Genomic DNA, 11,854 nt, shown 5'->3' with positions numbered 1-11,854 from the left:
ACAAGGAACTTTAATATGCACTTCGCAACAGGTTTCATGGGTCTCGGTCCATTTTCTCAGGCCGAATATAGTGCCAGAGTAACTCGGATCAGAGCAAAATGTGCCTTTTGCTCTGGCTCCCCTGCCTGCCTCTTCCCCCCCCCCCCCATGACGTATGTAGCTCAGGTGTGTATGTGCGTGCGTGCGTATATATTACATATATATGCACACACACACGGTTCGGCAGCTATTTGCGATCCAATTGCAGCTGCGGATACGCCTGGTTAATGCATTTCAATGGGCTGGTGCACACCAGAGCGGGAGGCGTTTTGCAGAAACCCATACTCCCGGGCTGCTGCAGATTTTGGATTGCGGAGGAGTTTCTGCCTCCAATGTAAAGTATAGGAAAACCGCAAACCGCTCTGAAAAACGGCAGTTCAGAGCGGTTTTGCAGGCGCTTTTGTTACAGAAGCTGTTTAGTAACAGCTTTACTGTAACAATATATGAAATCTAGTACAACAAAAACGCTTCACAAAACCGCAAAATGCTAGCTGAAACGCTACAGAAAGTTTCAAAATCTGCTAGCATTTTGCGGATCTGCTAGCGGTTTTTGGTTTGCACCAGGCCACACACACACACACGTTTCAGCTTTTGTAGTAAAATGAGATTAGGCTCCCTTCCATTTCTTCTGGTTGTTGTCAGCCAGATCTCACAATGATAACATTTCTATGGGTAAATGGAGAGACCATCTTTAGGAAAAACACTCAGAGCCTAGGTGGCACAGTACTACCTTTACCTTATAAATATAAATGTATAGGCGTGTGCTAGTTAGAGTGAGTATGTAAGCGAGTATGTGAGTGAGAACCCCCCCCCCCCCCAAAGCGCCATTCCCGAGAAAGAATGTTACCTGCTGGATAGCCGAGTTCTGTTATCTTAGGCTAGTCAATAAGTATATACAGTTGCTCAGACATGAGACAGCAGTGGAAGCACCATCTACAAGTGTATTTTTATTTTCTGTTATTTCCTAGTCACCAGATCATGTTACAGTTTGTTCTTCAGAAAGGAAACATGTCTGAATATAGAAAAGAAGGATTATCACAGGGTAGAATGTAAATAAAAATAAATACTTTGCCAACTTTAAACAAAGCAGATAAGAATATCGGTCATAAGTAACATTATAAAACCACGATCATTCTTTTGGCACTGGGAAAATGCAAGTGTTTTGGTCTATTAAGTGGTGATGTTCAAAATTAACCTATGAAAGGTATTTTGTTTCTAACACAACATTAGGGTGGCTGACATTTGCATTAATTACAGTACATTTATTTTTCACATATCCAATCACCCTACAATTAACACTCAAAGAAGCAACAATTATTTTTTTTGAGGAAGAAAAAAAAAAATTCTTTAAGAATAGCGCAAAAGTTCATTATGACAAAATTGTTTTAATGGGATCTCAGGGTAATGTTTGAATTTCATTCTCAGTAGTCAGTATGAAGGTTCAAGTTTTCATAGTTAAATCCAATCTTCTCTTTGCCCCTTTTAATGTAATAGTAAGCAAAAAAAGAAAAAAACAAAAACGAAAAGACTTCTTAGGCCACAGTTTTCAGTTTGAATTAAGAGACCATAAAATTCCAGCGTGGTAGGTTATTGATGCAGTAGTCGGTTAACACTTTCCTTGCAGATTAATGGCAGCGCCCACATAGCACAAAGGAAATCATTTTACACCAGTAAAAGCTTATCTGTCTTTCCAGGGTACATCGGCACGGAATACTTTTTATTGGCATAAAGTATATACAAATTCCATATTCATAGAGCTCTCTAATGCGGCCGACTGCTGCTCGACTCTGAGGGGTGTCTACTCCGATGGTTTGTGTACCCATTCGTATAGCCATTAGTCTGACGCTTTGTTAATCCACCATTTAAGATATCTTGGATGTGCTGAACAATCAAATTGATGGCAACTATGGAGGGGGAAATAAAAAAAAAAAAAAAAAGTTAAAAAGCAATATAAACATTTTAAATTAGTAATCTACAATGGATGAATACAGCTTTACAAAAACCAAATGGCACATCTACATTTTATTTATATTTCATCTAGATTTCTGATGGAGGTCAGATCCTGTAAAATGTATTATGGAAAATAGTTTCCCTCATTGGCTATCATTCATAAAAGAGTGGTCGGTAATGCAAATCAGTGCGGGAAAACACAGCTGCCGGTATTTTACACTTCTGTGTGGTCATTCATAAAAAAGTGCAGTTGCGATAGTGCGGAGATTCCCCCGAACTAGGCTGTCGGTAGGCAGGCGGTAGGCTTGTGGAAACAGGAAGCTGCAGAGTTGATACATTTCTCCGTGTTCCGCACTGCTGCAGCTGCCTGGGAGGTCTGTGTCTCCATTAACTTAACATTGTTATCGCCACATCCAATGGAGCGGCATTTCCCGTCCTCATACCGCTTGCATAAATCTTTATGAACTAATATTTTGTTACATTTATTATGATAGTCACCGCACAAGGCAGTGATTTACCGCTCTGCTCGGTAATGTCAGCTTTTCATGCGGAAAGAGCCTTTATGAATGAAGATCTTGCTATGTGTTTGGTAAAGTCGGCTGTTTTCAGCATTTCCGCATGCGGAAATGCTTTATGAATGATAGCCGTTGTGTTTAATGGCATACAGAGATTAGACCGGGGGCATGGTTAAACTTTATGAAAAAGAGAAAAGTGTATAGTATACTGTACTTAAAGCTTGGACCACAATGACAAAAATACATATAAAATGTACATTTCGCCCAGAGTAACATGGTCTATAAATGACTTCTCTCCTATGCAGTCTGTCAGACTTTTACTGCCCACTTTAAGTTTTTGGATTAGTTCATCTCCTTTTGGGGGATTCTTAGCATTTCCCTTGTATAGATTCTTTCTAGGGAGTACTTGTGTAAAAAACAAATATGATGCTGGCTGGCCTCCAAAAGGGCTGGTCCACGCTGGCTATGTTTTGCACTGCATTTTGAAACCGCATTCTCATTAAATTCAATGAGAATCGCAGCAAAATTGCCAGTGTCATTTTGCCACAATTCTCATTTTGACAGGTGGAGTGAGCAACGGCTATTCAACAAATGCTTTTGAAAAGAAAAAAGCCCCTGCGAAGCCCTAATGAAGAGACGGACTAGTTCAAAACCGCTCAGATATGTCATTGTTTTACTAACTACTACAAGTGACAGTCTCGTAGAAAAAAAAAAATTAATGGTGCGTTTTACACTGGAACAAAATTTACATTTTATACATATGCATACATGTAATTTACGGTATTTTTTTTTTTGCGATAGTGGTCCCTTAAATGACAAAAGTAGTGAGAGGGATATGAAGGCTGCCATATTTATTTCCTTTTAAACAATAACAGTTGTCCGAGAGCCCTGCTAGTCTATTCGGCTGCAGTAGTGCCTGAATCACACCAGAAACAAGCATGCAGGTAATCTTGTCAGATCTGACTAATGTCAGAAACACGATATGCTGCATGCTTGTTCAGGGTCTACAGCTTAAAGTACTAGAGGCAAAGGATCAGTTGGACTGTTAGGCAGCGGATATTGTTTAAAAGGGAAATACATATGGCAGCCTCCATATCCCTTTTGTTACAATTGTCCTTAAGTGAATAGGACTAATCTGGGAATGGCCACATGTACCATATTTTTCAGACTAAGATGCACCTAGGTTTAGAGGACAAAAACCAATTTAACACAGTGAAAGGATATATAAAGCCTACATATATATTATGCACATGTACCTTTTGTCCCCAATTATGTCCCTTGTGTCCTCCACCCCCCTCTGTACATACGTGCAGCCAGTGCACGCCGCTCCGATCAACAGGAAGTAGAAGCACGGCTTCAGAAAGCCTTCTGCCAATTAGGTGGTGGGCTCTGCCCCAGACCCACCAATCACAGCCAATTGCTCCCTTCCTTCATTGGAGCCGGTGGTCTCACGGGCGGGACCACAGCTCCGTCATTGGGGCCAATCACTGTATTCCCTCAGTAGCAGTGACATCTGATAGGTACCAGCCCAGATTGGAGTTTCCTCCTAGATTTTCAGACCTTGTTGCATGCTTTTAAGCGATACACAGCACCACTGTATTATGTATATAGGTCCCTGTAGACTTCCCTATAGCACTTGGGACGTAGATTCATGTATTTGGTCTGTTTGCAGTGGTGCAATGCCCCCCCCTCCCCCGACAGAGGGTACTGATCAGTGAATTGGAAGCGGATCTAAGTGCCCATGATGAGTACTGGCATCAATGAGATGCCTGTGGTAATTTACAGAGTGAAAGTAGACACACTGTACACTACTTCCTGTGCACTGTTCAAGACACAGGATAGTGTGGAGCCATCTAGTGGCCAAAATAACCAAATCACCATTAGTTTTAACCCCTTATTTCCTGCTTCCCTATAATTATTAAAATCAAACATTTGTTAAAAAGGTTAGCTTAGGGAATCAGCTTTTTTCCTTACATATTTACAGTATGTCGTTAGGGTTTATCACTATTATTTTTTTGCAAATTAGGGCTTGTAATTATTGATATAGTATAAAGAGAAAAAAAAAAAACGGAAAAATCCATCTTTCCGGCTTTTCTCCTGGCAGACTCCTTTAAATGTTGTAATAACCGCTACAAATGGGCAAATAAAATGTGGGTTTTATCTATGACAGCCCATTTTGTTTTAGAATTAGAATGGGTGAAAACTGGGAAATTATTCTTTTTCCCTCAACCTTCTTCCTTTTAAAATGCACATATATACATATTTAGCAAAAAGTACAACCCAAAGAAAGCCTAATTTGTGGCAAAAAAACCCCCACAACAATATATAGTTACATTTGGTTTGATAAGTAGCGATAACGTTATCAGGAATGATTGGAAGGAGTGTTCTATGTTTAAATTGTTCTGGTTTTTAGGGGGAAATAACCTGTATTGGGGAACTTGTTAAACCACCAGAACCAGCAAGAAAACTCTCAAAATAATTCTCATAGTACATTTTCAACTACTTTGATACTTTTTCAATGGCAAAGCGCTTAAAGAGGTTCTCCGGTATATTTTAAAAAGCTAAAACTGACACTTACCTGGAGCTTCCATTGGCCCCCTGCAGCTGTAATGTCCCACACCGTCCTCCTCTGATGCTCAGTTTCCCGCCGCCAGTAGCCTGCTAATTAATGGTCTAATTAGACAAATACAACTGCGGCTGTGTGGCCGCGCACATGCTTGCTCCCACGCGTGTCATCGGGAGCTTACTGTGCAGGCGCGGTATTGTACTGCGCAGTAAGCTCCCGATGACACACGCAGCCATGGCCTCACAGCCGCAGTTCTATTCATCTAGTTAGACAAATAATTAGCAGGTTACCAGCGGCGGGAAATGGAGCATCGGAGGATGGCGCGGGACATTACAGCTGTGGGGGGCCGATAGAAGCCCCAGGTAAGCCCCAGTTTTAGCTTTTTAAAATACACCGGAGAACCCCTAAAAAAAAAAAAAAAAAGGGTATCAGAGAAATTGCATATGGGCCAAGGTCTTAACCTCTTGACGACCAGCTAACACCGATTGGCGTAAACTGGTCGTCTGTGGGTTACCATGGAAATCATGTCAGTTCACGGAGGGTGTCTCCGTGAACAGCCGGAGAGCCGTCGATCGCGGCTCGCCGGCAAAATGTAAACAGACGGGGAAGAAATCCCCGCTGTTTACATCATACGGCGCTGCTGCGCAGCAGCGCCGTAAGGCAGATCGGCGATCCCCGGCCTCTGATTGGCCGGGGATCGCCGGCATATGATAGGCTGAAGCCTATCCTTTAATGCGCAGGACGGAAATCTGTCCTGCGCAGCTCACAGGGGGAGGGAGGGAGCTGGAGAGACGGCGGAGAACACTGCGGAGGGGGGCTTTGAAGAGCCCCCCCCCCCCCCGCTAAGCAACTGCAGCCGGCGGCGATCAGACCCCCCCCAACAGGACATCCCCTAGTGGGGGAAAAAAGGGGGGTAGTCTGATCGCCCTGGCTCACTCCTGATCGGTGCTGCGGGCTGGAGAGCACACGCAGCACCGATCAGTGCAGAAAGCCCTGGTCGGCAAGTGGTTAAAGGCGAAAATAAACTAATGAAATAAATGATTGTATCCATCTTCCTTCTCCTAAAAATTACTTATATTCCACAATTTTATGTTTAAATCTACTTTTTAAGTTTTAACTGTTCATGTTTTTGTCTATGAATGTGTCATTGAGCAAAAACAATTAAACACTTATATATCGCTTTTCTCCTGGTGGACTCAAAGCGCGAGAGCTGCAGCCACTAGGACACGCTCTATAGGCAGTAGCAGTGTTAGGGAGACTTGCCTAAGGTCTCCTGCTGAATAGGTGCTGGCTTACTTAACAGGCAGAGCAGAGATTCGAACCCTGGTCTTCCATGTCAGAGGCAGAGCCCTTAACCATTACACTATGCCAGAGCTAAAAATCTGAACTATTGACCCTTTTTATATCTTTCTCCTGCTCTCAGAAGCAATTTTCTGCTAGGAAAGTGTTTTATCGTTGGCATTTCTTATCAGTAAGGGTCACACTGTGGTCACTTCCTGTCAGAGTCAGCCATTTACATACCTGATATTTAACTCTTTCAGGCAGAGAAAGAAAAAAAAAAAAAAAAAAAAAAAAAGGAACAGCATAGTTATTTGTGTGCTAGGCACTGTACATACCCATGTCTCTCTTATCGGGTCACCTTGGGTATCCTTTAAAGAGGACCCAAACCCTTGCACAGGAGAGAAGGAAGCCACAGAGCAAAACCAGCCTGTGTGTTTTTAGAGACAACAGCCTGTCTAATTTGCCCTTATCTGGAAGTAATATGCTTTCATGAAACCAGGAAATAACCACTCTGCAGAATCTCAGTAGGAGTTCTGTGGGCTGTAACAAAGGAATGTTTTTCTGTAAAGGTGGTTATGCTGCCGCTTTTCTTTTAGAGCAGAGAGGAAGTCCTAACTCACAAAGAGACGTTAAATTCCCCGATTCTTCCTGCTTTTTACGTGGCTGGTCACCCACTTATACTATAAACTGCATTGTATCGGCACTAGTGACTCTGCCCTCTGAGCTGTGGCGGTTTGTTCCAAATGTTTCAGTGTTCCCCGAAGTGCAGTACTTGCCCTGTACTTTTCTGTTGTACTCTCCTCCTCAGACAAACTCACAAACTACACATGACAGAAAAACACAAGTGTGTATACACTTGCATGTCAAGATGCTCACTTTGGTGACACTTCAAAACATTAACAGCTGCCTTTTAGACTTTTTACATCTTACTGCTTTTGTGAAAGCTTTGCTGGAAATGCAGACTGCTAGATTCACAGGAGGGGTGCACATTTACTCATAAAATCGGTCAGGGCCACTGCTTCCGTGGGGTTAAACTGGGCAAAAGCTCCTAAGGGGCCCCACAAGTAAGGAACTGTAGAGATCACAAGCCTGCAGTCAGTACACTATGAAAATGTATGGGGCCCCAGCTTATCTAAAACTGTCCTTACAATTAAAACTACAGCTTACCGTACATTGCAGAAAATCAATCAAATCTGCACAGGGAAGAACATGTTATTACTCCATTCTAGACTAATGCCCACAATGGTGTTGTGTGGTTTACTCACCCAAGTTATCAGCACCTCTGGGAATGATCACATCAGCATATTTTTTGGTCTGCAACACAACAGCAAAACAACTTATGAACTGGCAGAAAATTTGAAGCTGGATTTTATTTAGTTTTCATGGTTATACTCTGACTAACGTAAACCCCACATTTATTTTCTAATACTGAAAACTTAATTTGGATAGTTCTGGTTTAGAAGTACTACACAATTTTATTATGAGATCAAGCAGGTTCTCTCCAAAGCATATACAGGGAATAGAAATAAACAGAGTTCCAAGATCATAAAAGCAAAAGAAAGGCCAAGTGCTTTTATATGGGTTCCAGAAGTCCACGCTAATCTCATACCCTCATAACTGCTGGTATATTTGCTGGGCATCATGCCACCAACTGTGACCTTCTCTGCACTGCAAGCTAACCTGTGTGGCATAGACCTCAGTGCAATACTGCAATAGTATTGACAGTTCCATATGCAAATATAACATTTTGTCTAAAACAATTATACAGTTTCCTGTTGGGAAATGGGGAGGGAGAAATACATAGACTTTGTACAGTAGTACAATATAGTGCTTTTGCTGGACAAAAACACTGCAACACACACAGCCAAGTGTTCATTGAAACTTGGAAAATCACAACTGACAATCCTCTTCCAACCCATCATTCCAGCGCTGGGTTTCTCTAAACAGATTCAACAAACGCTTGTCTAATATAAATTCTTGTGGCCATGCTCTAGTTGTGTATGAGCTTATTGGTACTGGGCATGCGTGAGTAAGCTTGCATATACCCAGTAGCACCAAGCCGCTCATAAGCTCATACACAGAAGCCCAGCAAAAAGTAAAAAAGGGCCCTAGGCAGCAACTGAGGAAATAGAAGAGGATCTGGGAAGCCTCTGGACCATTCACAGGCTTCCCACCACTGGAGGCAAGTATTCAGATTTTTCTCTTTCCTCCTCACAGGTTTGCTTTAAGTGTAGCATGTCATTTTTCACACACAAAAACATCAAGCAAACAGGGATATGGCCCCATCTACAATACATGCAACTACAAATTGATGCTAGCATTGAACTTATGTAAAAGCTGCCCTGAACACAGAAACAATTACAGGCAACATGGTTTTTAGCTGTTACATGCTGCTGAAAGCAGTAAAATGCTGTAAAAAAATAAATAAAATAAAAATAAATAAATCATAATTTGGTGGATAAAAGGAGTGAAAATGAACCACAACGACCAATGTATCCCAGAAAAGAGATCTGCACCCTGTATGTATTTATAGAGATTTAGCCTGTCTAATTCCCCTTCATCTGTGACTGATCACCACTGTAATTTGATCTCTAGCTGTGTCAGCTCAGCAATCTCCTCTGCCACATCAGAGTAGCCAATTAGTAAACAAAGGATGGTAATATTTCAGCTTTGTTTGGCTACAGTTATATATTAAAGAAAAATATGTTTCATAAAAATATTTTATGTGGACTTTTTCATTAAGAGAATCAACCCTTCCTGTCATTATGGTTGACGTATGCAGCATTAGGAGTCCTGTTTTGTCCAGAAAACTCACTGCACCCCCTCCAACCCTAGTCTCACAGGTTTATGAACAACAACATATAAATAAAATACGATGCCAGTACAATGCATCTAAAAAAAAACAGGGCAGCATGCATGCATGGGAAAGCTAGGCTTTTGTGCATTCTGGCAGTTCCTTCAGGAGCATATTACAAGAGCACACAGAGAGTAGGATTTTTCCACCCTCATTGGTACTGCTGCTCTTGATTTCCTCTCCCAGATGGACCACTGGCCAGATGTCTGTGCTCTTGGAGCCGCTAGCTATAAGCCACTGTGGTTTTTGGAAGGATTAGCAGAGGCGAGTTCAATGCTGGAATACAAACTCAAGCACATCTATTCTTTACATTATATACAGGAATATTTGTTTTCACCCTACAGAATCAACATTTTATAAAATTTATTTTTCATTGCAGCTGGCAAAAAAATACCTACAGGCAAACAGAATTCTTCAAAGGCAGGCTTCACAAAAGTGATATATTGAGTAAGAACCTGCTCCAGGTCACGACCCCGTTCATTGATGTCTCGAAGTACTGAGAATAAACCAGAGAAGTTATTCATACACGCAGCATAATCTTTTCAACTAGCAATGAAGCTGGTGCCTCTCAGAAAAATATATCCAGTGTGTCAATCTCAACATTTATAGCATGTACCCCAGTATCAACGACTGTCCTGGCCAGGTACACCTAGCTTTGGGTAACGAACTCAAGAACCCCTTGACGCATATATTTTTTAAGGAATATGCAGTGGGATGCGAAAGTTTGGGCAACCTTGTTAATTGTCATGATTTTCCTGTATAAATCGTTGATTGTTACGATAAAAAAAAAAAATTATGTCAGTTACATATATCATATATGTGATATTTGAGAAGTGAAATGAAGTTTATTGGATTTACAGAAAGTGTGTAATAATTGTTTAAAAACACAATTAGGCAGGTGCATAAATGTGGGCACCACAAAAAAAAATTAAAATGAATATTTAGTATATCCTTTTGCAGAAATTACAGCCTCTAAACGATTCCTGTAGGTTCCAATGAAAGTCCGGATTCTGGTTGAAGGTATTTTGGATCATTCCTCTTTAACCTCCCCGGCGTTCTATTGAGATCGCCAGGGAGGCTGCGGGAGGGTTTTTTTTTTTAATTAAAAAAAAAAACTATTTCATGCAGCCAACTGAAAGTTGGCTGCATGAAAGCCCACTAGAGGGCGCTCCGGAGGCGTTCTTCCGATCGCCTCCCGCGCCCAGAATAAACAAGGAAGGCCGCAATGAGCGGCCTTCCTTGTTTTGCTTAGATCGTCGCCATAGCGACGAGCGGAGTGACGTCATGGACGTCAGCCGACGTCCTGACGTCCTGACGTCAGCCGCCTCCGATCCAGCCCTTAGCGCTGGCCGGAACTTTTTGTTCCGGCTACGCTGGGCTCAGGCGGCTGGGGGGACCCTCTTTCGCCGCTGCTCGCGGCGGATCGCCGCAGAGCGGCGGCGATCAGGCAGCACACGCGGCTGGCAAAGTGCCGGCTGCGTGTGCTGCTTTTTATTTGAAGAAAATCGGCCCAGCAGGGCCTGAGCGGCAGCCTCCGGTGGTGATGGACGAGCTGAGCTCGTCCATACCGCTCAGGAGGTTAACCTCCCTGGCGTTCTATTAAAATCGCCAGGGAGGCTGCGGGAGGGTTTTTTTTAAATTAAAAAAAAACTATTTCATGCAGCCAACTGAAAGTTGGCTGCATGAAAGCCCACTAGAGGGCGCTCCGGAAGCGTACTTTCGATCGCCTCCGGCAATCGAAAGTAACAAGATAGGCCGCAATGAGCGGCCTATCTTGTTTCGCTTTCCTCGTCGCCATGGCGACGAGCGGAGTGACGTCATGGACGTCAGTCGACGTCCTGACGTCAGAGCCGCCCGATCCAGCCCCTAGCGCCGGCCGGAACTGTTTGTTCCGGCTGCACTGGGCTCGGGCGGCTGGGGGGACCCTCTTTCGCCGCTGCACGCGGCGGATCGCCGCGGAGCGGCGGCGATCGGGCAGCACATGCGGCTGGCAAAGTGCCGGCTGCGTGTGCTGCTTTTTTCAGATTGAAAATCGGCCCAGCAGGGCCTGAGCGGCGACCTCCGGCGGCATACCCCGAGCTCAGCTCGGGATTACCGCCAAGGGGGTTAAAAAACATCTAGTTCATTCAGGTTTGATGGCTTCCGAGCATGGACAGCTCTTTAGCTCACACAACATATTTTTAATTACAGTGATGTGAAAAACTATTTGCCCCCTTCCTGATTTCTTATTCTTTTGCATGTTTGTCACACTTTTGTTTCTGCTCATCAAAAACTTAACTATTAGTCAAAGATAACATAATTTAACACAAAATGCACACAAAATGCAGTTTTAAATGATGGTTTTTATTATTTAGTGAGAAAAAAAAAAAACACTCAAAACCTACATGGCCCTGTGTGAAAAAGAAATTGCCCCCTGAACCTAATAACTGGTTGGGCCACCCTTAGCAGCAATAACTGCAATCAAGCGTTTGCGATAACTTGCAACGAGTCTTTTACAGTGCTCTGGAGGAATTTTGGCCAACTCATCTTTGCAGAATTGTTGTAATTCAGCTTTATTCGAGGGTTTTCTAGCATGAACCGCCTTTTTAAGGTCATGCCACAACATCTCAATAGGATTCAGGTCAGGACTTTGACTAGGCCACTCCAAAG

At 42.9% G+C, this 11,854-nt stretch overlaps 1 protein-coding gene across 2 annotated transcripts in view; it reads right to left on the bottom strand.

The window, feature by feature from the left end:
- Positions 1–974: 974 nt before the first annotated feature.
- The window catches only part of UCK2 (uridine-cytidine kinase 2), an 84,970-nt gene continuing 74,090 nt past the window's right edge, over positions 975–11,854 (bottom strand). The window contains exons 5-7 of one of the 2 annotated variants that reach the window (XM_068242666.1): positions 9,604–9,701; positions 7,617–7,665; positions 975–1,943 (exon numbers count right to left, since the gene is read on the bottom strand). In XM_068242666.1, the coding sequence (XP_068098767.1) occupies positions 1,801–1,943; positions 7,617–7,665; positions 9,604–9,701 (290 nt within the window). In that variant the 3' untranslated portion in view covers positions 975–1,800. The remainder of the gene's footprint in view (positions 1,944–7,616; positions 7,666–9,603; positions 9,702–11,854) is intronic. The other variant, XM_068242665.1, reaches the window with a different exon arrangement.

This window comes from Hyperolius riggenbachi, chromosome 6 (assembly GCF_040937935.1).
Source record: "Hyperolius riggenbachi isolate aHypRig1 chromosome 6, aHypRig1.pri, whole genome shotgun sequence".
Taxonomy (NCBI): Eukaryota; Metazoa; Chordata; class Amphibia; order Anura; family Hyperoliidae; genus Hyperolius; species Hyperolius riggenbachi.
The sequence above is the reverse complement of the archived record's forward strand: the minus strand, read 5'-3'. Positions and strand labels throughout refer to the sequence as shown.